Source organism: Dermacentor albipictus, chromosome 10 (genome assembly GCF_038994185.2).
Source record: "Dermacentor albipictus isolate Rhodes 1998 colony chromosome 10, USDA_Dalb.pri_finalv2, whole genome shotgun sequence".
In the NCBI taxonomy this organism is placed as follows: domain Eukaryota; kingdom Metazoa; phylum Arthropoda; class Arachnida; order Ixodida; family Ixodidae; genus Dermacentor; species Dermacentor albipictus.
In genome coordinates, this window is record NC_091830.1 from 74,551,905 (window position 1) to 74,577,660 (window position 25,756).

Here is a 25,756-nt window from a genome sequence, read left to right on the forward strand (position 1 = left end):
TACTAGCTCGTTCTCCTGCGGCGAACACTTGCGTCCAACTTGTTTTGACTTCCCGGAATGATTGGTCTTGACTCACTTCACTTTTAATGCTCAGACGTTTACTAGTGATTTACGGCACATCAAATGTAAAACGAAATAGACAACAAAAACAATGATCATCAGGCTAGACAAGTGGACTTTCCGAATAATATACAAACAGGCTGCAGGTGCATCTGAGGGCTTTGTTATTTCCTGTAGATCCAACCTGAAGCTGACCTCGGCCGCAACAACAGTCACATTTATTTTTTTAAGTGGCGCCACAACAAGTAGCTGTATCGTAGGCTGTGCGGTTCAAATGAAGAACGCAAGACAGAGATGGGCAGTCTGTTAGGAACCACGTTTGGGAATAACTCTTCTATATCATCATTGACAGCTAGTCATGACACTGACTCTGAAGGTAAGGTGATTATCGAAGTAATATAATTGCAAATTTTGATTCGTCAAAAACATTTATCTCTTGTGATCAATATTTGAGCAATCAGTGTGGTTAAGATGTTTTCGAATGCGAAATGCGTGCTCCACGCTAGCGAGAGAAGTCATCAGAGAAACGTAGAGAGGCTAGCCAGGCGAGAGCCTGGTTAGCTGCACTGCCACTCTAACCTGACTGATAAAAATAAATAGGGATGGACAAAAACAGAGAGAACAGATAATTGTTGTCCGGTTTCCTACTGTACACGTGGAGAAGGAAGATGGGACAGTGAAAAAGAGATTGAACGTCAGTTTACACGAATCACTTGGACTGTACAGGTTGTGTCCGAAAGAGATAGCTGGCTTTCGAGCAAAACTTCCGCGCTCGACATACGAGCACGTGTGCATCGCTTTCATCATCATCATCAGCCTGGTTACGCCCACTGCAGGGCAAAGGCCTCTCCCATATTTCTCCAACAACCCCAGCATCGCTTTCAGTTACCATGAAAGAGCTCTTGTGGCTTTCTGGGCTCACGAGCTGTGAGGCAAGACTCCCAGAACCATCACTCCAGCACGAACGTACATATTGGCAACTCTAGAATCCGTTACTTGTGCTGGCAGCACTCCCCCCCCCCCCCCCCGCAAAAAAAAAGATGGCTACGATATCTAGATTCACGGTGGCTCTCACGGTGGTGCTGTGCTCATGTTTTTCGTTTGTGGAACAGAATCGAGGTGCTTCATCGAAGCTCGAGGGCCTCTGCTGCCGATTACCTTCTTTTGATAGGTCTCAAAGATTTTAGCAACGAAAACGCGGAAATCGTGGTGCTGTGGTTGGAAATATCTGGGCTGCGTAGCGAGCCGCATCAGACATTTTTAAACACACGAAGCCGTTCAAGCTAGCCGGGTGTTAAAAATGGAAAGTGCTGGTTCGTAGAGGGCCTCGGAAAGGTGCAATCACTTATTGGCGGCGTTGCTCCACTACTACGGGAACGATACTTGACTATTCTCGACCTTCGTAGGAAACTCCGTAGTCTGAATCGGGTTGCAATATACCACATAACATCCCACAATACATAGGCCGTAACGTCTGTCGTGCTTCCAGAAGAGAAATACGCATAATGTGGATCGAAAGAAAGAGGCTAAGAGCCTTCAAGTTACCTGGTCCGTTTCTCTGGATATAAAAGCAAATGAGAGTTCCATTTCTTAGTCGGCGCGAACTTTTAACTGTACAGTTAGCTGATCCATATGAATGGGTAGTCTGCGTCTGATGACTGGCGATCGGTCGTGCTCGCAATACGCAGTGTTCGACGCAGGGTGTAGACTTCGAAGCACAGCAGACACCGGCCGCGCGTGGGAATTCTCAAATCCCGATGACTTGTGAGAAGTGAGAAACCAAGTGGACCAAGTTGCGTTTCTTCCCGTAGCTTTCCGAAATTTAGCGAAAGTTTTCTTTTGAGCAATGCAATTGCATTTGTGTAAATGCATGACTTGGAAACAAATTGAACGATTCATAATACAATTCAGCTGTGTACCCACTGCCGTAAGGTGAAGTAGCGTCGTCGTGGCAAAGGCCGAATGCTCCAAATATTGAAGGAGCGCTGTTTGCAGCTGGGTGTAAATTTATTACGTGCGAATCAACTGACAACTCGTGGTGCAGAATGACAAAACTGCATCTCCTGCTTACACCGTTAAACGACAGTATGCTCTGAAAACCAAATGTCGCCGGGTGGCGTAACATGTGTCACGATCAACTTCAAACCTTCCAAGCTAGTAATTCTTCCCGAAATCGGGGCCTCCAAGGAAAAGTACATTAGCAATAATATTCCTGCGGCCTAACACTAATGCTGGGGTGGAAAATCAACTGACCATACCCAATGAAGCTTGTGCGTACACGAGTTTATTAAAGCGCCTGCCTAAGCAAAGTGCACTCTATGATTTAAAACGCCAGCAACATACTTAAGGTATATAAGTACAAAGCACTGGTCTACTCGCCCGGAATAAGGAGGTTCCCCGAGTAAAGTAACTCCAGCAAACGAGCATAGTGTCACACACTTTTTTTCTAATGCGCAAGTTCCTTATCCATGTCGCTCTCCGTTGGGCGTCGCCTGCTACTGTCGGGAAACGATGAAATGGTTTATTGCATTCTTTCCACCGCAGTGACGCGCCATAATTGTACGCAGCAAAATTCTTTCTCCATCCGTTTTTTTTCTGTCTCTGAGTTTTTCGCACAGGCATCACGTGGATTTGAGAACTACGAGGCAACGTTGCACTGAACCTGCAGCTGAACCTAGATCAGCTGGTTCTTGGCATGGCTACTAGGAGGCGAGCCTTTAGTTGCAGCCGTAAATAACACTCCTGCTAAACAGGGACTGAGTATTCCACATACAGTGACACTCTTGGGAGGCGCATTGTGCAGCAGGAAATGCACGTTTCCTCCCTGCTGCTCTATGCAATTTCTATTTAGGGAATGCAGTTCTGTCTTAATAAACGAGTAAGTACGCCACAACACCGATGGAATTGCAACAAAGAAGCCTCACATTGGCTTGGTGAAAGGCGTAGGTGCTGTGAAGCCCTGGCGACTAAACCGCCGTGTATGTCCTTCTAGCTGTCTCCCCTGCGCCCGGACGCAAAGGTATTCGCATTTATTTTCCATCAAGTAAGCGCAGCTTCTGGCAATACATTATCGCTGCATACGTTGTTGGAATACGTGTTTCCTGTAAAGCGACGTGCACCATTACCGGAACGTTATCATAAAAGGCACTCATACATTCTTACTGTGGTTTACTACTCAGAATCTTGTAAAGCTCGTAACATGACAAAAGCATCCTAGAACATATGAGATGTACTTATATATATATATATATATATATATATATATATATATATATATATATATATATATATATATATATATATATATATATACTTCCTTTTTCCCCCTTTTAGTTGGCTAACTGCTCACAAATTTCTTGGCACCTTATTGTTATTTTACACGTACATTTATCTCTATCACATTGGTCGGACTGATGTAACACGGGTGCACGCGCCTTCCTAGCTGTCATGGATCTCCATTTTTCTCCTTCATTTTTGGCATTTCATTGTGCGGCCAAAACGTCAGTTTAGTGCACCATTAATTTTTTTTCTGGTTGCCTTATGCATTTCGTAACGGTTACATGTGACATACATTATATGGCACGTTTATTAATGATATGCATATTTGGGTATGATTTATTAGAAATTCCTGCCCTTCGGGTATGTTGATGTTTATTTGTTCACCTTGTCATGTATGCACTTTTTCGTTTTATATTACTTTATTTTTCACACACGCATGGAATTCTGTAAAAATCAGCTTGCACGCAAACACAAAGGATACGACCTATGCAAAGAATGCAATGGGACGCAGTTTGTTCAACTCAAAGTCAGTGGAGCTCACATTACAGATGTCCCATAACAAAATGGGGGTGTACTGACCGCCTTCGAGGTCCCACAAGAGTTGCGGTAAATTCACACAAAGAACAAAAGGCTATGCTGGCAGCTGCGACCCTTCACATGGTCTTTGCTAAAATGTCGCGCATCTACCCTACATTCTACGGGCTATGTCTTTCGTCATTCCTCCCTTGTTGACACGACTGAATGTCCGGCTGTTGACGTCCGGCCTATTCACAAGCTGCCTACCGGGTTTGCCTTTCTTATTTTTTTTATAATGCCACCATGTGTGTACGCAAGTTTGTGTTCACGGCTGTTTTCGTTGTCTTTGACATGAGTCAATGCACGTGTTGGTATTCTTGACGCCACTAAATATACGCGTGATTGTGGTCATCGACTGCGTACACTTTTTTTTTTCATAATGACACTGTCTCTTCGTGCTAGTTTGCAAAGTTGGTGTTCACGCCTTTCTTTTCTCTCTCCTAATTTTCTTTCCTTCTTTTCACAGAGACGAATATGTAAATTGAGATTTGTGTGCTTCCAGTCACACTCTTGATGAATACGACAGTGAAGTCTTGTCATTTTTCCTACGCGCTCCTATTCTTCAAACTATTTCTGCGCCGGATCATGCGATTCTATACTTTACTGATTATATATATATGAACAGAGAGTGTGTGTGTGTGTGTGTGTGTGTGTGTGTGTGTGTGTGTGTGTGTGTGTGTGTGTGTGTGTGTGTGTGTGTGTGTGTGTGTGTGTGTCAAAAATTAAGACAACGCATGTGGAAACACGCTATTTACTGTCCAAGTGTTTCCGTTGGTGGGCCACATTTGGCGAAATAGCCTTCATTATAACCTGTTTTTTTGCCACATCAGTATACATACACAGGCTGTTGTTTCACGTAACTTGAACCATGGATTGAAAAAAGAGGTTAACCGCAGCTGAATCAAATCAACAACATATGGTTTGCCGTCATGTGGCGCTTCCTAGAGTATGTTTAATATACCGCTTAATAAGTAAATAACTAATATCAACTATGCAAGACGGTAAATATTCACTTTAGGGTGAAGAGCGTTTCCTTCTCTTGTAGACGGGATTCCGAAACGACCGATCAAAATTTTTCTGGCAACTTACCTGCTGCGGGTCGACTTTTTTCGCTGTTTAAAGAAATATTTAAACCATGGTGGACTCCTACATGAAGGTTTAGAAAAAGTCGAATAGTTATCTGGAAAGGAGAAGCGAGGAGAATTTACTAACGTGCAAAGGAATTTTAGGCATTCAAGTTTGCGACGCTCTGCAAGAGGACTGAGGCGAAGTAGTGAAAGAGAGTTACGCGGTAATAATTCACTGTCATATCTCCTACAAACAAAACGCACTGCTTTTTTTGCACTGATTCTAGCTTTTTGACGTCACAGTGCTTGTATGGATTCCATACGATGCAGCCACATTCGAGGATGGGGCGAATGAGGTGCTAGTAGGATACCTAACTATTTGAATTTGAAGACCCCATTTAAAGTAATATTGTTAAAGGCATAGGCAAAGAAGGAAGGGCATGAGCGTCGTGTAAAGGACATGGGGACAGCTTTGCAACAGTTGACATTCATTTGCCATACTTCGGACCAGTTACAGCAGTCAGCAGAATAATTGTTAAGGACGGCATGATCAGTAGAAAATTTAATCGTATGATGTTAAACGCAATCATCTGTATAAAAGAGTATTTTAACTGAAGTATGTAGCACGAGATCATTATTTTAAAGCAGGAATAAAAGAGGACCTAGTACTCAGTTTTGGGGAGCAGCTCATGAAACAGGCATCAAGGGTGAGTTAGTAGAGTTGAAACATACATACTGCGAACGCTTGAAAAGAAAGTCCGAGATCTAGCCAACAAAATATACATTTTTTTATATTGAACATCTTGTGTATAAGTTTAGGGTGCGAGATAATGTCGAGGCCTTTGCGAAGTGCATAAAAAAACATCAATCTTGTCACTTATGTCTAAAGAGCTGCTGACATGATGAACGAATTTTGTCAGTTGTGTTATAGTGCTATGGCCACGTCTAAAACCTTACTGGAAAGTGCATAACATTTTGTTACTTTCAAGAAATTCCATAATTTTATTATGATATCATCGAGCGACGCTCAAGAGACGAGCCGCCGCGAGAACGACGAAGAAGTTGGTCGGTGCCCTTGGCACTAGTGAGTGTCAGCCTGGCTGCCTGGCTCCATTGTAAATAGCCTGTAAATAGCATGTTTCGTCTGTGTCTTTCCACACGTAACGATATGTTTAAAGATTATGTGTTCGAGTAATTTACATGAGTGTGCTGTTAAGGAGATTGGCCTATAGTTAGATAACAATTGAACGTTACCTGACCTAAATAAGCAGAGTTTCCGCGAGGCAGGAAGGGTGGCGGTTGAGAGAGATTTTCTATCTATAATTGTTAGATATCTGCTGCACCAAAGAGTATCGAACGAGGAAAACAGTCGGGATACCATCACGACCACACGACTTCCTTGGTGTCTTAGTTTAAGATTAGGTTTAAAACACCATCAGGAGACAATGATATAACATTAATTGGAGGGTATGGTTAGGAATAAAAAGCAGGGGTTACGGAGCGATCAGTCGTAAAGATAGAGTATAAGTAGGTCTTAAATGAAGAAGCTATTGTCTCCGAATCAGTAACTGCAACATTGTTAATTAATAATGTGTCCAGGGATGAACCAGGTGGTAGGATAGCTATGAAAAATTTACGCGAACATTAGCCGTCACTCATTTCGGAAAGGTTAACTTGTAATAAAATTTTATTACTGCGACCATTTTCTTTTATAGCGCTATGGAATTGCATGAGTTTTGTTGAGTCACCAGAGCATTTTGATCGACGCAATATGGTCACACAACGTGATAAATGCAAGAGGTCCCTAGTCATCCAAGGGAATTCAGTGTTTGTGTTCTTCGTTCTTAAAGGAACAAAAAGGTTCATACACTTCTTAACAAGATTTTGGAAGAAATTCGACAAGGTATTAGTATCACTATTGGTACTCATCAGTTCAATCTCATGAAAAGAATCGCGTAGGGCGTCTCATATCGCCAAATCATCAGCGCGGATAAAGGCAGCAAAATGTGCGGCAGATATAGCGGGATTTAGGGACGATGCCTGGAACTGACATTAAAACAGCGTTGTGGTCAGATGTTCCATCAATAACATCGCATTCGTAACCGGCAATAAAATGAGACGCAGTAAGAAAGGAAAGACCAAGGATGGAAGTTTGCCGCATGAAATCTGGAACGATCTGGTGCAGGCCACAGGACAATGATATGTGCACCAAATCCTTCCCCATAGCTACTTCATGTCCCCTTACTTTCATGGAAGACGAGTCAACACCAGGAGCATTAAAATCGTGCATGCAGATAGCGCTGGATGAAGAAGTACTATAACTGTAGAAAAATGCTGCATATTAAAACCATGCGAACGGCAAACGACCCTTAAAGTTGAACTTTACACCGCGAAGACTCCGTGTCAGGTGGGCAGGGAATGCAGAAAAGGGAAGTTGAGATTTTCCGGGAGTGAATTGAAGGGAAACGAAGCCGGCGCAGCACGTGAGAGAAGTGCTTCTTGTATGAAAGGTGGAAAGGCTGGCACTAACTTCTGCAACCCATGCGGGAGCACGGCTCAGCGCCAGCAGGGTGGGGGCGATGCGACTAAAAAACATTACCGACGATTACGTCACTTCCTAATGCGAAATTTGAGCGCAGCAAATAAGCTGTTTCACCTTTTCGATAGATTGAGCCAAAGAAATCGAGCAACGCATGTATGCGCTATCACAGAATTTTTTTTTTATTTTTCACACGTATTCTTTTAACAAAGACTCCACTAACAGTTCTTGACAGTCATGAAGGAAGCTTTGTGGTCGGAGAAATAGACTGATATATGTTCGACTTGGTACACCAATGCTTGATTCTCAAAGACGAGATCTATACAAGTGCCTCGCGAGGTTGTCACAGCCGTGGGACGCGTTACGAGCGAGAGGAACGGGATGTTCTCCCGCATAAGTGTTAGGAAATTGCTGTTTGTCTTTATGTCTACATTAAAGTCCCCCACTACTAACATCGGTGTGGATCGATGGACGGTTAATGCGAGTTGCAGGAAGTGCACGACGTCTTTCGTGAGTGCGGTAGCGGACTCACGAAAGCGGTATCAGTCGGTCGCTGCTAGCGCTGGGGGGATGAAAGGGGGGCGGAGCTGGTTACGCGGCCGACGACAACGCCGACGCGAAACCCAGGAACGGACGCCAAAGAGCCATTTGTGTAGCCAGCCCTCCTCCCTTCCATCATCCTCCCTCGCCCGGAGAGCCGACAGCGCGCATGCGCGGCGGCGGAGCAGATTCGTCGGCGAGCTGGTTACGAGGCCGACGACAACGCCGACGACGACGACGACGCGAAACCCAGGAACGGACGCCAAAGAGCTGCGCTCTAAAATAGAGGGTAGGAGGGAGAAAGGTAGAGGATCGTCCCACCAGCATCAGAGCAGCCCGGCCGGGAGGGCCCAGTGGGTTCGAATGGAGGAGCAGGCTGGGGCTAGACCGCATAGGAGGGGAGGTGGCCCAGTAGAAGTGAAGTAGTGGCGGATAAGGAAGCCCGAGGTGTTCGGATGGCCTAACGGCCATCCATCTTTGTAGAAATTTCCTATAGTCTCGCCGAGCGCCCCGACGAGTCGAGGTACTCGACGACACCTAGGAAGGCCGGTAGCTGATTACGACAGTGGAAGAGGATGTCTTCCTGCCGTGAACATGGGAGCCCCAGGCGGTGGAACTCTTGCAGAAGTCGGCCACGGTGTTGCAGGTGAGCAGGGCAGGCCAGCAGGAGGTGCTCCAGAGTGTCTAGTTCAGCACAAGAGACACAGGCTGGTGAGCTAGCTTTCCCAAGACGGTGCCGGCGGGCTGCCGTCCAGTAGCAGCCAATTCGCAGTCGGAGCAGCAACGAGGCATCCCTTCTTAGAAGGCCGTGCTGTGGAAGAGGCCGTGGAGGCTGGCGCGGGGATACCCGTTTGTCCGGGTGGCAGGTGATGATGTGCCGCTGCAGCCTGTGTCTCGAGAAATATGTGGCCGTTACAGCAGCGCTGAAGGGGACGCTTGAATGGTGGGCACTTTTTGCAAGAATGTCCGCCTCTTCATTCCCCGGGATCCCCAAGTGTGCAAGTAGCCAATGCAGGGATAGTGAGCATCCTGCCTCCTGAAGGGCCGTCAGCCTTGAAGAGAGCAGCGCAACGCCAAGGGTAGCCCTGTCAGAGCTCTGCAGGCAGAGCAGCGCCGCCTTGGAGTCGCAGAAGATGGCTGCAGGGTCGCTGGTAGCTCCTGTGCAAGTAGGTCCACAGCAAGGTCGAGTCCTGCTAGATCTGTTGTGGTAGAGCTTGCATGTCCCGGGATACGGCACAGCTTGCTTTTTTGTAGGGCCGGTGCAACGCAGGCTGCTGTGGATGAGCCCGTCTCCGGTATCACGGATCCATCGACGAAGATGTGAAGGTGGTCCCCAAGTCTCTCTTGGAGGAGAGAGGCTGCCGTCTGCTGTAGGGCACATGCTTGGGAAGGGTTCTTCGAGACAGCTGGCAGCTCCGTCGAAATAGGGCTTGGTGGCCCATGTGGTGGCCGATGCTGTATAGCGCTTGCAGGCGTGTCCCCTATGACTTCCTTATAGAGGTCACACAGCCGTCCCATGTGTGATGCTGGCCGGGAGGGTCAGGTGTGCTTGACCATCTGCTTGACCATCTGGTCAGGAGGGCCGTGTCAGGAGTGCTTGACCATCTGCGGCATGGTGTAGCCGATCAACGTGTCATAGCCCCTGTTGCAGAAAGAGTGATGACAGGACCCAGGCACCTGCCTCAGCCAAAGTGGCGGCGACTTGTGAGGTTCGGGGAACGCCAAGACAGAGCCGTAGTGCTGACCAGTGCTGCAGATCCAGTTTCCGCAGGCGGGGTGGGGGCAACGCCACAAGAGGGAGGGCCTACAGTAGCCGTGAAGTGGCTGCAGCTTAGGATAGCTGCAGAGCCCACCTGATGGTACAGCCCTGTCCACGGGCAAGGAGCTGTGAGATCGCCTTGCGAACCCGAAGCGTCTGGGCGCACTGGGCCTTGGTAGCCGGCGGCCAGGTCAGCCGATGGTCAATGCGCCGCCCGAGGTAAGTGACTGCCTTGCTCCATGGGATCTGGATGCCCTACAAGCGCAGCCGGGCAGCTGAGCGGTGAGCTGATGCTCCTGTATGCAGTAGCAAGGCCTCGGTATTCCTGGCCGAGATGGTGAGGCTGATGCTGCACAAGTAGCCAGCCGCAGTGTCCACGGCTCTCTGCGGGGCCGCACGTGCCTTGCGTATGTGTTGCAGTGGTCCCTGCACCCATAGGGCGATGTCGTCCGCGTAGATTCAGGACTGCACGGGGAAGTGAGGGTCGATCGGCAGGGCAGCAGGCACCCCCGCCATGGCCAGGTTGAAAAGGAAGGGGCTCACCACTGACCCCTGTGGTACACCTACAGCAACTGGACGGGGGGTGCTCTTCGAGTGACCCACACGTACCCAGAGGGTGCGATTGTGCAGGAGCGACGAGAGGAACCCCCGCAGGTTGCCACAGATGCCGAGGAGGTCCAGGCCCTGCTGGACAACTGCGTGAGGGAGGCTGTCGAAGGCACCCTGTACGTCGATCAGCAAGAGCACCACGAGGTCCCCGCCGTTCGTGGCGTCCTCCAGGGTGGACATTAGGTCAGCGTGACGAATGAAATGAGGCAGCTGGAATGAAGATGACAGCATGACAACAATTCGATGACAATGCTAATATGAATGCAATGACATTACTATACCGGAATGACGACCGTTGCAGGGCGACGACGCCGTGTGCAAGACGACATGATGACAATCAGATGATGAAGGAAGAATGGCATCGACGCAATGGTGACTTCCTGAGTTTTTCTTCGATGGTTACATTTACGGTTCGTTAGATTGGCTACGTTCGTTCGTTGGTTACATTACACAAACATTGTTACATTTGTGCGCCAAATTGTTTCTGCACTGTGTGCCCTACTGCTGCTGCCTGTTTTAGTAGGAGCGGGAATATTATCAAGTGGTTTGCCCTTTCCTATCTCCACCATTCCATCATATTTTTTATGTTTTTTATTATTATGAAGGCGTAACGATGGTGGAATGATGAAGGAGAAATCACGATGGAATAAAGACGACGGAATCGCTGCCCGGCGTCACAGCGACGGCATCTTAGCACTGGAGCTCACGCCTGCATATGTTTTCATCCCTTGCCGCCACGGGCCACTTTGACTGCTTGTATATTATACTGCATCTCCAGTCTTGGTGTGGCGCCTGACACCGGAAAAAAAAGTTCACAGCAAGTGCGGCTGCGCTGATTCAGTTACAACCAAATTAGGAAGACCTAGTAAGCTTCAACAAGACACTCCATCACCAGAACAGGAATTGGCCTACCTGGCGCACTATTTGGCCACTTCCTCCCAAATGATTCGTTCAATTACCCAATGGCCCTCAGTGCCCAGCAGCTGTGGAGCACCTGACCAATGCGACGGTCAGACCTGTAACGTAGCAGAGGGTCCCGGACAGGCAGCCAATGGAAACTGAGCCTGGCAACGTTTAACCCCTAACCCTCTCGAATGAAGCTGGCCTAAGAGGAATCTGACGCACTATCAGGCATTATTTGGGATATCATTCGCCTTAGTGAAATTAGAACTGGTGACGCTTGTACAGGGCAGACAAATGGCTGCTATATGACAAATGACTGCTATAGATTACTACCAGATAAGAAGCAGTTTGGAGTAGCATTCCTAATTAATAATAGCTTATCGGGCAACATTGATGAATTCTACATCATTGTTGATACGGTAGAAGTAGTCGTAATAAAAAATAATAAGAGGTATAGAATAAAGGTAGTACAAACCTACGCGCCAGCCTACAGTCGCGACGATGAAGAAATAGAACAGTTTTATGAAAATGTTGGGTTAACGATGCGAAAAGTGCAATATCAATACACTGTAGTCATTGGTGACCTCAATGAAAAAGTGGGGGAACGCAGGCTTCCGAACAAGCAATCGGTAACATTGGCGTGCATACTAGGAATACTCGAGGAACATTGTTGGTAGATTTCGCGGAAAGGTATAAGCTGCGAGTAATGAGCACCTTCAGGAAACGTATGAACAAAAACTGGACCTGGGAAAGCACTAATATTGAAACAAGAAATGAAATTAATTTCACACTACTTTGTGACGATCCCAGCACAGTGCAGGATGTAGAAGTGTTAAGCAGGGTAAAGTGCAGGGATCATAGGTTAGTGAGGGCTATGATTCACTTCAATTTGAAGAGTAAAATTGGTCAAGAAGAAACAGACCAGTCTAAATTCAGGAAGACATCAGGCTGGTACTTGCAAAGATATTGCAGCATTGGAACAGAGAGATGAATATGACATATAGACAATGAAGGAAAGCGTAACTTGACTGGTTTCAGAAGCAGAAATCGAAGTGGGAGGTAAGGCACCAAGGGAACCTGTAGGTAATCTCTCCCAAGTAACAAAATACCTAATATAGAAACGACAAAGAATGAAAGTGTACAACTCAAGAGATGGGTTGGAATTCACGGAGCTATCAAAACTAATCAATAAGGAAAAAATAAGGGATATACGAAATAATAACGTGAGAAAGACTACGGAAGCAGCAAAAATGGACGCCGCTTGAAACAGTGAGAAGGAACCTAGGCATCGTACAAAGCAAGATGTATGCAACGAACGGTAAGCAGGGTAATATCATGAGCCATCTCGAAGGTATAGTAAAAGCAGTGGAAGAATACCATACTGGCCTGTGCACTACCCAGAGGACTCAGGATAGTTAGGCAAGGGAACAAGAGTTCAGGATTGCCAGTCAGCCTCTAGAGTCTGTGAAGGAGTAGGCTTACCTAAGTCAATTACTCACAGGGGTCTCTGATCAAGAGAAGGAAACTTACAGAAGAATAAAACTGGGTTGCAGCGTATTCGGTAGACATTGTCAGGTCCTGACTGCAAGCTTACTAATATTATTAAAAGAAAAGCACAATCAGTGCATTGTACTGGTGCTTACATATGGGGCAGAAACTTGGAGACTGACACAGAAGCTCGAAAACAAGTTAAGGGCTGCGCGAATTGCGATGGAACAAGGAATGTTAGACATCAACTTAGGAGACAAGAAGAGAGCAGTGTGGGTCAGAGAGCAAACACGGATATCTGAAATTCTATATAATAGTAAGAGAAAGAACTGGAGCTGGGCTGGTCATGTGATGCGTAGGTTAGGTTGGGCAGTCGAGGACGGCAGAGGACAACGAGGGGTGATGAAATTAAGAAATTCACAAGCGCTTGCTGGAATCGGTTGGCGCCGGACAGGGGTAATTGGCGATCGCAGGGAGTTGCCTTCGTCCTGCAGTGGACTTAAAATAGGCTGATGGTGATGATATTCGGTGTTTGTTTGCAATATATGCTGTGTTTTTTTAGCGAAAAACTCCAGCATTTCACGGGTAGTCATGTATAGCCTGGAAACATGATGGTTCTCTCGCGTCCGAGCATTGAGGCAGGAATTATGCTGTTTAAATGCCGAGGGATCACTTGGAACCTTGGGGACCTTCGTCAGGGACTGATTGATCACCGACGCTTTAAATCAGTGTCACTGTTTGCGCGCAGTGGTATTTTCCCATGCAGCTGTTCCTAGTTCTTAGCGCAGCATGTAGCAGCAAAGCATTCTAACATTTCCGGCTGCAACCATCTTATTGCCGAGAAGTTTCATGGGCCAGCAAAGTCACCTAACTTATCTTATTTTTCTTTCTGCACAGCGTTCCCATCTTCCACATGGGATGCCCAGCTGAGCTGATACGAACGAATCATGCTCTGGATGCTACGGCAGGAAGTCATACCAAGGCATTTCGCAATCGTACCAGACGGTAACCGGCGCTTCAGCAGGAAAAACGGATTAAAGCTGAGCCATGCTTACTCGATATTGCTCCAAAAACTCACTCTGGTAAGAAGTATAGTTGGAGTAATGTCAGAATCATTCATAGGGTCTTGTTGCATTGCGAAGAAGGACTTCGGTACTGAATACAAGCACCAGATAATTTGAAATGTCGGAAAGTTGAGTTTTAGTATGCGCTGTGATGGCGACATCAGAAAATGTGGTGATGAATCTTGAAAATTAGCATACATGAAATACCAAATGTGCTCAAGGAACGCTAAACTATATTTACCAGGCTAGAAAGTACAAAACCTGCTGTCTCAATAAATTTCTGTGCCTATAATTGCTAAAAATGCCTTATCAACATCACGAGCAGCAAGAGTCACAGCGGCCACACTATCAATGGAAATCGTCTTGGCCAAATGATAGACGACACGTCGGTGTAAGGAAACTACGCTAAATTTTTCCTGTCAGCTGTCATTACTCCTGCTGGTCTTTAAGCAGGAAATATTTTAAGCTCCCGTTGTCTGCGAGTTTTAAGTAACTTTGAGCCAAGCACCAGAGCCATTATCCTGCCACTTAAACGAGAACATCCGGGCAAGTTGCGAGAACAGAACAAGATCACCACGAGCAACCAGCGAAAACTTGAAGAGATGCGGTCTCTGACGCCTAACCACTCCCACAAGACCGCTTTACATACAGTAGTTACTGCCCAAACGAGTTAGGAAAAATATTTCTTCCCAGTTGTTCCTAATGCTTGTTCACAGTATTAGTAAAGCTATAAATTCTGGCAAGCTGAAGTTTTATTTCATATTTCCAATAGCGACGTTCAAAAGGCAGATACAGGGAATTAGTACTCCATTGTCACCTTTTAGCGCTGAGCGCTGAACGCCGGAGGTACGCACGTTCGGCGGCGCGGGTTTGACGTCACCTCGAGAGATGACGCCAAGCTGCGTTGCGCCTTAAAACCCCTTAAACTTCGCAAAGTAGTGCCACGCTTTGAAGAATGCGGCCTCCTCCTCACGCGCTCTGGCCGAGGCCGACGCCGCGTCGCTATTGGCCTAATCGCATCAAGTGGGCCCTCGCGCCGTGCATCAGCGCCATTTTTGCTCGACAAGCGTCTACGCAGTGGCGAGGAGCACATGTTGGCGCCGTGGCTGCGCTCGAGCAGTGTAGGCGGCGCCACGGTCAAGGAGGGAGCATGAAAGAGAACTGAATCCGGAAGAGGGGAGTGTCACCACTTTACGAAATTCAAGGGGTTTTATTGCGCCTCATTCACGCGCTTCACCCCGCCGCGGTGGCTTAGCGGTATGTCGTGCTGCCATGCATTGTTGTGTCGGCTGGCGCTCATCTTGATAAGAGCACTCTGCGAAGTGCGCATGCGCCACTAAGTGTTAAAAGCAGAGTGCCCCTTGTTAGCAGTCCTCTCTTTTTTTCCGAGCCTCAACCCACAAGCATGGGTCAATAAACGTCGTTCACCCGGAACTTGTCTGATCCTTTCGGCACGCCTGGCGCAAAACGTAACAAGCATGACCTCCTGCCGACCGCGGCGGCCGCATTTCCATGGAGACGAAATGCAAAAACGCCCATGTCCCATGCAACTCGGGCACGTTGAAGGTGCCAGGGTGGTCAAAATTGTTCCGGAGTCCCCTGTTACGGCGTGCCTCATAGTAAAATCGTGGTTTTGGCTCGTAAAACCCCTGAATTCAATTCATTTTTCTACTCGCTCAGCAGTGAGTTCTACTTCATTGGCGTTTTCCTCTGCCCCTCATGCGGTTTTCAGCCGCTTTTCTTCTAGCTGGGCAGGGTACATATAGACCAGGGCACAATATGGCGAGGTAGTGGGTGGCGCGGTCTGGTGGGCTGTGCCGTTGGTAACAGCTACTGTACCAATTTTAATATTGCGGCTAGTATCATCTCCAATCAATCTGGTCTGCCGGTTCCTATGTGATGCCTACATCTGCTCTGGATTACGGGAAAGCGAGCAATTGCTTTTCTCGTATGGAATGCACCCGACTGTGTACTTCAGCTGCATCACATTTTCGAGCTTCCGTGGTACTGCACCCATAAACAATATTACAATGTTCTAAAATTCGAAAGCTTATCCATAGAGAAAGAAATGTCAATAAGAGCGGACACTCCCATAGAGCCCAGCGGCCGAATTGACTGTATCACACCAAGCGGATGTTGTTGACTCCTTCCGGTTTCGGTTTCGGGCGCGCGCGTTTTGAACACCAGTTGGTACACGCCGCGCCGGCTCCGCTGCTCGGCGCGGCGCGGCATTCTTTTTTTTTTCGTTTCTGCTGAACCTCGCGTGGCCTTGGCGTGGAATCGTTTCCTTATTAAGTAAAAATGATTGCGATTGACCTTTACAAGACTGCACCGAAACTGTCAGGAGCAATTTCATAAAGAAAACGAAAGACGTCTTTTGAAATGAAGAAATGTTTATTTTGCTCGATATAAATGCTCGTTCCGGGCTTCTTCTGCATTCATCCAAAGTTATGGCACCAGGTAAGCAGCAGTCGTTGCCGTACGATGCTCCACCGGATGCCGTCAGCTGAAAGAAGGTAAATTACAAGCATGTATCATTTTGGTATATTGACCTAACAGGAGTATTTCGTGTAGAGGCGAAACGTGCGTAAGTGGTAAATGAGCGGCATTACAGATAAATTCACTTTTACGTACATTTCGCAGCAAAGACTCCTCCCAAACAACGTCAAAATCTCAACATCCAATTTTCGAGCACCCCTCCTTTCCCGGGGATGATATCCTGCACTTTAAGTGCACAAATACACGGGTGACTGCGCGTTTCTAATACAACTTGGCCTCAGTTGACACGATGGTACGCCAAGTACACACACAGGCTCAGCCAGACCATGTTACACGCTCACAGAATGCCTTCTAATCGCACTCAAGTCAGACTCGGGGGTGCAAAGCCTGTTTTCAGTCGCTCAGAATATATAAGTGTCATGTTCTTGAGCTCCTCAGTGTTATCTATTACGCGTCCTGCCGGCGCATGCAACACTCCCGTGTTATCACTCTCGGCAATCGCTCGTCGCGTTTTCGAGAAGCGCGAGTACCGAAATAAGGTGTATGTTGTTGCAGGGCTATAAAATACGCCACAAACTTGTCCCACTAAAATTCAGTACACGCAAAACTAACTCACTATGGCCGGCTTGCTTTTTTGCTAACACCTTCACAACCCCAGGTGCGGCGAGCAAGCCTCAAGATATCCCAAAAAGTTACCAGATAAATTAAATTACTTTTTCGGGTCAGAGAATGCGTCACGAACTTCTACCAGTAAGATCGAGTACACGCGAAACTAACTGCGTCACACGGCCGAGCCGGTTTTCGCTTACTGCGTCAATAAGCCGGGCGCCGCTGGCGTGCCCAAAAACTACCGAAATAAGTGACAGTAATGTTGGGGCTCATAGAAAGCGTCGCAAACATCTCCCAGGACGAGGCATTAACTCAAATTAACTGCGCCAGGACGGCGGAGCTGTTTTTCGCTAACTGCGCCACTCGAACTAACCCTAAATGTGCTTAAAAAGCGCCGCACACTGTCAAATAATTTCTCACCTTGCCGTAGTCCAAGTAGTGCAGTGGTGCCGTGTCGAAATGCAGACGATACGCAAGAAAAGCATAGAGAAGGCCGGGAGCCCAAAAACATGGGCTATATCCAAAACAGACGGGTCACCGAGCACGCGAGCTTCGCACGTACGACCGGCCACGCTCACTCCCGCGGCTTGTCTGGCGCATGACGTATGCACGCGCGTCTGGCGTGCCGCTAGCTTGTTGCTAGGCAACGCAACAAAAAGTTGCAAAGTATAAGTTCATTTACACGCAAAACTTTTTCGCCTTTAGTCGGAAGGAATAAAAAAATGAAACGTTGTCTGGAGGTTTAGTTCACATTCTTTTTTTTTTCTGATGCTCGCGTCAACTAACGGATGTTGTTGAAACTAGGCGTGACGTGTTTCCTGTTGCCAGTTTTTGAAGAGTGTCCGAGTGTCCCCTCTTGTTGAATTTCTTTCTCTATGGCTTATCTGTGATGCTAAAAATGACCCAGATTGACAAGAACCTTCGAGCGTGAAGGTGCTTAGCGACGTGGTTATACTGTTCTACCAAGAAAGTTGCTCATACCTTGTCTTTCATTCCTCACAAAGAAATTCCTCGAAATTTAGGAAACGGCCACCCAGAGACAAATTTAATGGCAAAAAAACACTGACAGCGCTAATGTTTTATGCTATCTCTTCTCAGACTGATATATTTGAAGCGCGAAACAATAACAGATTGACCAGAAAGCTTACCTTCGGGCACAGCATTCACCGCCAGCATTTCCCGGTAAACTTTATGGTTACGTAACTTGCGGTTTCCAGGAAGCATGAAAAGCAGTCAGGGGTCTTTGAATGCTATCGCATTCCACTCTTTGAGGCGAAGCTTAAGCATCCTCCATATTTTTAGTTTCAAATTCAATGAAGTAGCCAACCAATGTGGCTTAGCGTAGTGCTGGTTGCGTCTTTTTTGGCGGGGATCCGTTCATATCTCAGCATTCATTAATATAATTATTGTGTTTGTGTAGTGACAGTACTTCTTGTAAATTTCTCCGGCGAACTTTTTCGAATTTCTTCCTCACTGTACCCGGTGTGTCTTAACAGTGTCTCTGTCTCATCTCCCTTTGAATGACACCATGCACACCATTTTACTTCGACAGATGTGCCACTGCTTGGCAGCTGTTGGTGTTGCCGAGGTCACTGGCTACCTGCTCAGCACTCGCAACCTCACTCGAGACGCCACCGACATTGCTGCGGTTTTGGATGAGGCGGCAAAATTTTTCGTCAAGACCCTGCACTCACTGTGAGTACTCGCTCGTTGGATAATTTGCAGTGAGAGCTAGCCTAAAAGGGCGAGGACAAAAAAGTTTGTATTTACTTTTTTCTTCTTGTTCAACATGTTGAAAAATACTTGAACTTCTCTCGAAACCAGATAGTGGGAGGTACAGTACTGGTTATTTCATGGTAGAACATTCGACGTAAGCATCCTGTAGTGTTTTTATGGCTCGAAACCACTTTTTCTTGCGAAGATGTGATACCGCATTGTGGGTTGGTAATACCGCATGGCATTTTGCTGTATTCGTAGCACACTTCACGAGTGCATTTCGCCATATTCTACGACACAGTGCTCTATATTAAACTAGTGTCGAGTTTCTAAAGCAGTACGGCAAGAACATGGGGAAACTCTTTCAATGCTGTTTTGCGTACATCAGACTTGCAACGCGGGTTTGCTATATTACTAATGGCTTACAAGTTAATTTTGCAAATGAATAAAGGCAATGTGCAATTAATGCACAATGAGAATCAGCAGCACATGTCTATGACTTGGCAATACACGCCAGGTATATTTGGCTTTAGCAGCTGAAACACTCGCGGATTTCGCTGCAAAATGCAATCGAACAATAAACTGAGGTATCCTTTTTATGTTGTTTCAGTTTATCAATATGTGTCGCGCCTCTTTCCTACAGCTTCACCAACAACTAATTCTAAGTGCTTCTTGTATGATGCTAGACCACACAAAAAAAATGTCAATTTGGTTCAACAGGGGCGAGATCACGCCACATCTCGTTTTCCTAACGTTTGTGTGCGCTGTTGTGATTCGTCGGTGCCGCGCCTTAGCCGGCTGATTTCATCGCAGTGAAGCAGGGGCGCAAATTGAACACCGCCTACAATTCAAGATTTGCTTGTTTGAAATTATCAAATATTTCGTTCCGTTCCAATACTTAAGGGAGGTCTAAAGTTTTTGCAGTCTGTAAGAGAACTACTGTAGTAGTGCAGCCTCTTCGGATTAATTCTGCTTCAGCAGAGGTAATATCGCGCAAGAATTCCTCTTTATAAACGTTATATTTTCCTCCTATATCACTAAATAGGCGGTGTTCAATAGGCACTCCTGCCTCGTTGCTATGACGACCTCTGACTATAGCGTGGCACCGGCTAATCACCAGAGTGCGAGTGAAGGTTGGAAAAGGGAGATGCTTGCGTACTCTCTCCCCAGAACCACGGTTGTTGCATAGAAGCAGCAGATACTGAGAAAACGCATGGACGCTTGTATCAAGTTTTGAGTCATTGAATCAGCACGTCTCGCCTCATATTAGGGAAGAATATGTTGTATTATTTTATGCAAACGATTTATGTACAATAATATTCAGGCACCTTGCTAATTTCACCATGTTTGAATGCCTTTCAAAAGATGGGTGGTGCTGTTTTATTGTACTTAGCTCCTTCAATGAGCAGTACACTCTACGTACTGCGTTCATATGATGACGTGCTGCTCCTTTCTTTCAGTAGTCATTGTCATTGATTGCCAGGTACGACCACATTTTCTTTTTTTTTTTCGTTGACGACTACTCGGTAGAGGGGAGCAGCTAGCTGAAACAAGAAACGCGAATATGCGTTTTATGGCGACTCATGAAACATTTATGATTGATTTCCATTAAAAATGTAAAATATTTGATTGGATATTGAGAAGTAGTATTCCTGGAATATTAGTATTCAATTCAGAGAGGAAATTTCGCTGTTCCAAGGCTTCTTTAAAAATTGGAGGACGCTTAAGCTTCGCCTTCAAGAGTGGAACGCGACAGCGTTCCCGTCGACCCGCCAAGGGGTGTAAGACAATGGGCTACAGCGCAGCCATCACTTACGAGGCGCCCCGCAACGGACGCGGTGAGCGTCGAGCCATATGGTCGAGCAACGCGGCGTTCGGCGCAGCAACGAAACGTGCGCCTGAGCAAGCGGAACGAACCAAAGAACTCGGTATCTCAGAGGGGGAAATGATGCACGCCAGCCAAACGTCGTGATCAGCACGGGCAGAGAGATAGACAGATAGTGATCTAAAGAAAGGAAGGAGACGCTTGATTCTGCAGAGAGAGCAAGGCGAAGCGTTGTCAGGGGAGAGAGAGTCCGGGCCGCGACCTGCCTCGCACCGGTCCTCGCACAGCTCCAATGCGCGCGTGGCGCGCCATCTGTCGGGGCAGCGCCGTACATGGAGAGGAGGGGGTCTTCTGTGTTTGCCGCAAGATGGCTCTGCGTGTGCGGAAAGCGCAGAAGAAATGCAGCGGAAACGCACTTCGCTACTCGTGTAATTGCGACTTCTGTAAGTTACATGTTCATAATTACCGATATACACCGCAGTATAACTTTCCATGGCTCGTTTCGAAAGCAACACCGTATTCACTAGAGGCGCGTTTGTACCGCTTGGAAGCATCGAACTCGTGGCTGAGTGGTAGCGTCTCCGTCTCACACTCCGGAGACCCTGGTTCGATTCCCACCCAGCACATCTTAGAAGTTGCTTCTTATGTATGAAGTGCCTGCCGTGATTTATCGCTCACGGCCAACGCCGCGGACGCCGACACCGATGCCGACGACACCGGTTTTTCTGCGACACGAGCTTCTTAACGCTATCGCGTTAAAACTGCTTCATGTATGGCATATAAAGGGATCTGTAGCGCATATTCCGACGACTGTCAAATCGCTCAGTGATCTCTGTACAAGTTATATAGCCGTACCATAACCAGTCTTCCGTAGTATCTCGGGGCCAAGTACGCATTTCTTTAAGGCGAAAAACCCTCTTCGGAACACTACCCAGTTTGCAGTATGCCTGTGTGTCCGTTTCTAAGCTCTGTGGTGGTGCAGGAAATAGATGCAGCCACGTTTAAATGCCAAAATGAACTACTTTATTTTATTGTCATAGCAAATGTATCGACACTCCAAGCGTACTTCCACCGTCGTCGTCGGCATCGCTATTGCTGAGACGTTACGAACAAAGTGCAAGTTCGTTCAAGTGGGGTAACACCACCGCCATACGTCATATGCTGTATGTGAGAGTGAAAACGTGCCAGATCGCGGCTCAATCTCACCCACGCGAAAGAGACGAACGCGGGCAGGAAGCTCACCGTATCCTGTCGTGCGCAAGGCACCCAACGTAGCGAGACACCATGGGGAGGGAAGAGATGGCAATGCCGTTCTACTCGGGCTGCAGCTGCACATCTAGCAGTTGCCCGCGGTCGCCCGGCCGTATCGCGAGAGCGATCTGCATTGGAGGCAGTGTCTCGCTGCGTCGGCGGCTCGTAGCTTTGTGCGTACTGTGTGTTCTCGGCGCTCACTTTTCGTTGAAGCGATAGACAACAGGGATGTTACTTTGCTCACTGCTGCTGCCGCGTTTCCTCGCATCAGCGTATTGACAGCGACTTTCCGCGGTCTTCGTGTCAGATGTGTTCATGTTTGCTTGTGCGCGCGTGGCAACATAATTGCCGATTTGGTTAGTCTGCCTTTGTTTACGACTATATACTGCCGTTAAAACTACCATCCTTACTTCTTGTAGCTATCCACTGATTTGCTAACGCAATCGATTCTTCGCCTTTCCGGTGAAACCACAACCTTGTTTTCTCTCCTCACGCGCTCTCTCGGCTCGCGACTTCGCGGACTTCGTAGTTCGTGCGTGGACACATGGGCGCAGCGACAGGTTTCCCCGCCGTATAGACGGAATGTTCATGACAAGACGTGTGATAAGTAAATGGGCAGCGCGAGAAATGCTGTTCTAACGTGCTCCTATATGCAGTGTTAATAACTGGTGAATAGCTGGGCACCATCACTATTTACATGATATGTACATGGTCGAAAGTTCCACGTGTCCCTTAGGCAGCCCAGACTCAGACCTTGTCAAGGTGAAGGGGGTCGAACCAAGTTCTCTGGTCTTCGTGGCTAAGGGTGGCGCTGTGGACGGGTGTTGAGCCCCGTTCGGTGCTGTCGAAACCGGTGACTCACGCATGCCTGTTTGCGTCTGCCTCACTGAGGCCGGAAAGCGCGTAGTATGATAGCTCGCCTGGTGGTTGGACACGGCCATTGAGGAACCATGAGGCTGCACGCTGGAAACCACTCGAGGCGTACTTGGCCATGCGGGAGTTGACTTTGTACGGGGTGGTCGCCATGACGCATTCAGTAAAACATCAGCGGGCATCATGCAGTTGTTGAGGAGGCTCGGAAAACTCGACTTCTCGTGAATAGGCACTTTAGTAGGCACTAGAAAAGAAGACAACGATTGCGAGGGGTGGCTGATCCTATGTGAAGGGTGAGCCTTGGGTCTCGTATTATCGCGGTCAGCCCAGCCACTCCACGCACATTGGTTGTCGTCTGTTGGTTGTCGTCTCTGCATGGGTCATCAGGGCGGAGGTCAGGGCTAGACGACCAAGTGACGGGATATAGGCACGGTGAATCGCGGGCGGCTGCTACTACCGTGCAGCTCACACCAGTTGATTGGCTTTTGGTGACGCAATTTGAGTGCTGAAGCGGAGCACCATGAACGTCGCCTGTAACTGTTATGGTTTGAGTGCAAGGCGTGTCACCGTTGTGCAACGTGGTCGAGTGAGGCAGCACAGGAAACTCGGGAGGTGCCGGGTAAGGAGAGAACCTGGGCGCAGTCTCGGATGATTTGCGGTATGGAAGGCCTTGCCGGCAAGACTGGGAGCTGCACCAAAATTGGGTGGAGGACCACAAGGATTGTGCGAAACGCGGTATATGTGACGGACTGCGATGAGTAGCACTAAAGGGAGCTGACGCTGTAGTGGATGAAAGTACCTGAAATTGTGGCTTCATCCAGCACGAAGGTTCACAGAGCGCGTGCTAAGCCTGTTGCCCTGGAGGCGGTTAATCAGGGTGCAGAACGCGCGGGAGCATAACTACCGTTTTTGGGGTATTTTTTTCTGTTACGACGATGGGCTATGGAAGTCGAAACACGACTCCAGTTTGAAAATCCAGTTGGTAGGGATTCTAGGCCAGAACTCAGGAAGCCGGTATGGTTCTAGGATGCAGTGCATTGAGCTTTCTTCCTGTTTGAGTGCCGTAATTATAGACGGCGACAAGGTCATTGTTGACTCGGTGCTTGTTGGGTGCCCAGTTGAATCCCCTAGAACGTTGTGCTCCATGGTCAAGATCACCACTGTGGCGGTGCAGGAAATAGATGCTGCCACATCAAAATGCAAGAACCAATGATTTTATTTTCCTCTCCTCACGCTCTCGCTCCGTTCGCGCCTTCGCGGACTTCGTCGTCGTTGTTGGGTCGGCACATCGGCGGGGTGACAGCTCTTTCACCTCAAGCTTCGTCACTGGATAGCCTCTGTTTTATTGTGTAGACCATTGGGGCTGCTGCGTGGGAGAACCGGGTTTGAAAGAAACCATCGGACATGTTGTATAGCAATTTTCATTCTTTGGGAACTTCAGGCAGATTGCTTCATGTACGTTTGTCTGGATCTAACCTCTTGTATGGCAGCTTGTGTCACTGGGTATGTGAAAAAGGGCATGTGCCACTCTCCAGTGAATTATTTTCATGTCAACTTGAATCACTTGGTGTTCTTTCTATTACTAAGTAGACCAACGGGCTGCTGCGTTGAGAGAACAGGGTTAGGTGCCAGAGGTTTGAGATGTTTTATAGCAATTTGCACTATTTAGGAATTTTAGCCAGGCTGCCTTGTGTATGTCTAGATCTAACATCTTGCATACAGGCTTGGGCCACTGGATATGTGCAAGAGGCATATGCCGCTCTTTATTGAAGAATTTTCATGCGAACTGCTGTCACTCGGTATCTGCGACCTGGTATGTATCGCCAGGTTTGGGCCGCACATTTACGTACCCTTTTCGCATGCCTCGTTGCCAGGGCAAAGGAGGTAGTGAAGACCAGAGGGTTACTGGAATGAGGAGACTTTCCACCAAGAATAGAACCGGGGCTTACCTCGGGGGCTGTTTCAAAAATAAACGCCCATTCCTCCTCGCCCTCTTTCCCACCAACTAGAGTCGTTGTGTATGTACCATTGGGTATGTGTCACTCTTTAATGAGCCTCTTTGACGCTAACTTGGATAGCTGGTCAGGTGCGACTAGGTACGTGAAAGTCTTCAATGAAGCTATTTGCTAGTCTGTTTCGATAAATGGAATGCACATTTACTCTGTTGCCAGTTTTTTCAGCAAATAGCTTGTGTTCTAATAAGTGCGCAAAACCCGGATCTGTTATTCTTTTCGGTCAGCGATGATTTCGTGTATAGTCTGCTAAAGGCATGCGACACCTGTCAGCTTTGACATATGAGATAACATTGCTAGCACACCAAAATACGAGGGAGTAGTATCACACTTTGCGAAATATATCCTGGTATCCCTCATTTCAGCACCGCATATAGTGAGGTTTGATGAGGAGAAAACTGAATTTACAAGAAAAGTGGATCTATAGCGGGAATTTCTATTATTCAGTATTTTTTGGACCCCTGTGGCTGTGCTTACCCAAGAAATACCTTATATTCACTTACTCTATTTGCTGTTATTGCTATTACTTCAATAATTTTATGTCACTTCGACATGTCACATGTGTAAACCATGCATCATATTCTGATATGTAGGGCGCATGATGTGTAAAGAATTCTTTTCTTATTATGTCATTTTAGAGGTGGCACTGTAAGCTTCGGTATGCTTGTAGAGGCAGGTAAAATACGAGTAAGACAACAGCTGTAACAAAAACCCTTGAGCACAATGAATGGTTCCACACTTTCTTTGCTTTCAGGGGCATCCTCCGCCGAATAAACCTACACGCCCGCTCCGTAGGCAACTTGAAGCTGCTTCCCAAGCCCATTCAAGAGAGTTTAGCACAGATTGAGATCGCCACAGATGACAGAAGTCGGTAAGGATGTCCGAGCAATTTGCTCTTCACAGCAGTTCCTGTGGTTTGCAGTACTTTGTTTATAGAGCCATCAGCTAAAATCAAGTGCCGTACATACATTTTCTGTCTCGCGGAGCAACTTATTAATATTACTGCTCATGTTCCTAGAAATGACGGCGTGTTGGAAAGTCATAGTTTTGATTACGCAGTCATATTTTGCTGCGCAGTTCCTTTACT

The 25,756-nt window shown here is 47.3% G+C and overlaps 1 protein-coding gene across 1 annotated transcript in view; it reads left to right on the top strand.

The window, feature by feature from the left end:
• LOC135899902 (dehydrodolichyl diphosphate synthase complex subunit DHDDS-like) overlaps positions 1–25,756 on the top strand; it is a 41,646-nt gene that overhangs the window by 384 nt on the left and 15,506 nt on the right. The window contains exons 2-4 of the mRNA XM_070526735.1: positions 13,718–13,902; positions 18,545–18,687; positions 25,424–25,540. Of these exons, the coding sequence (XP_070382836.1) occupies positions 13,768–13,902; positions 18,545–18,687; positions 25,424–25,540 (395 nt within the window). The 5' untranslated portion in view covers positions 13,718–13,767. The remainder of the gene's footprint in view (positions 1–13,717; positions 13,903–18,544; positions 18,688–25,423; positions 25,541–25,756) is intronic.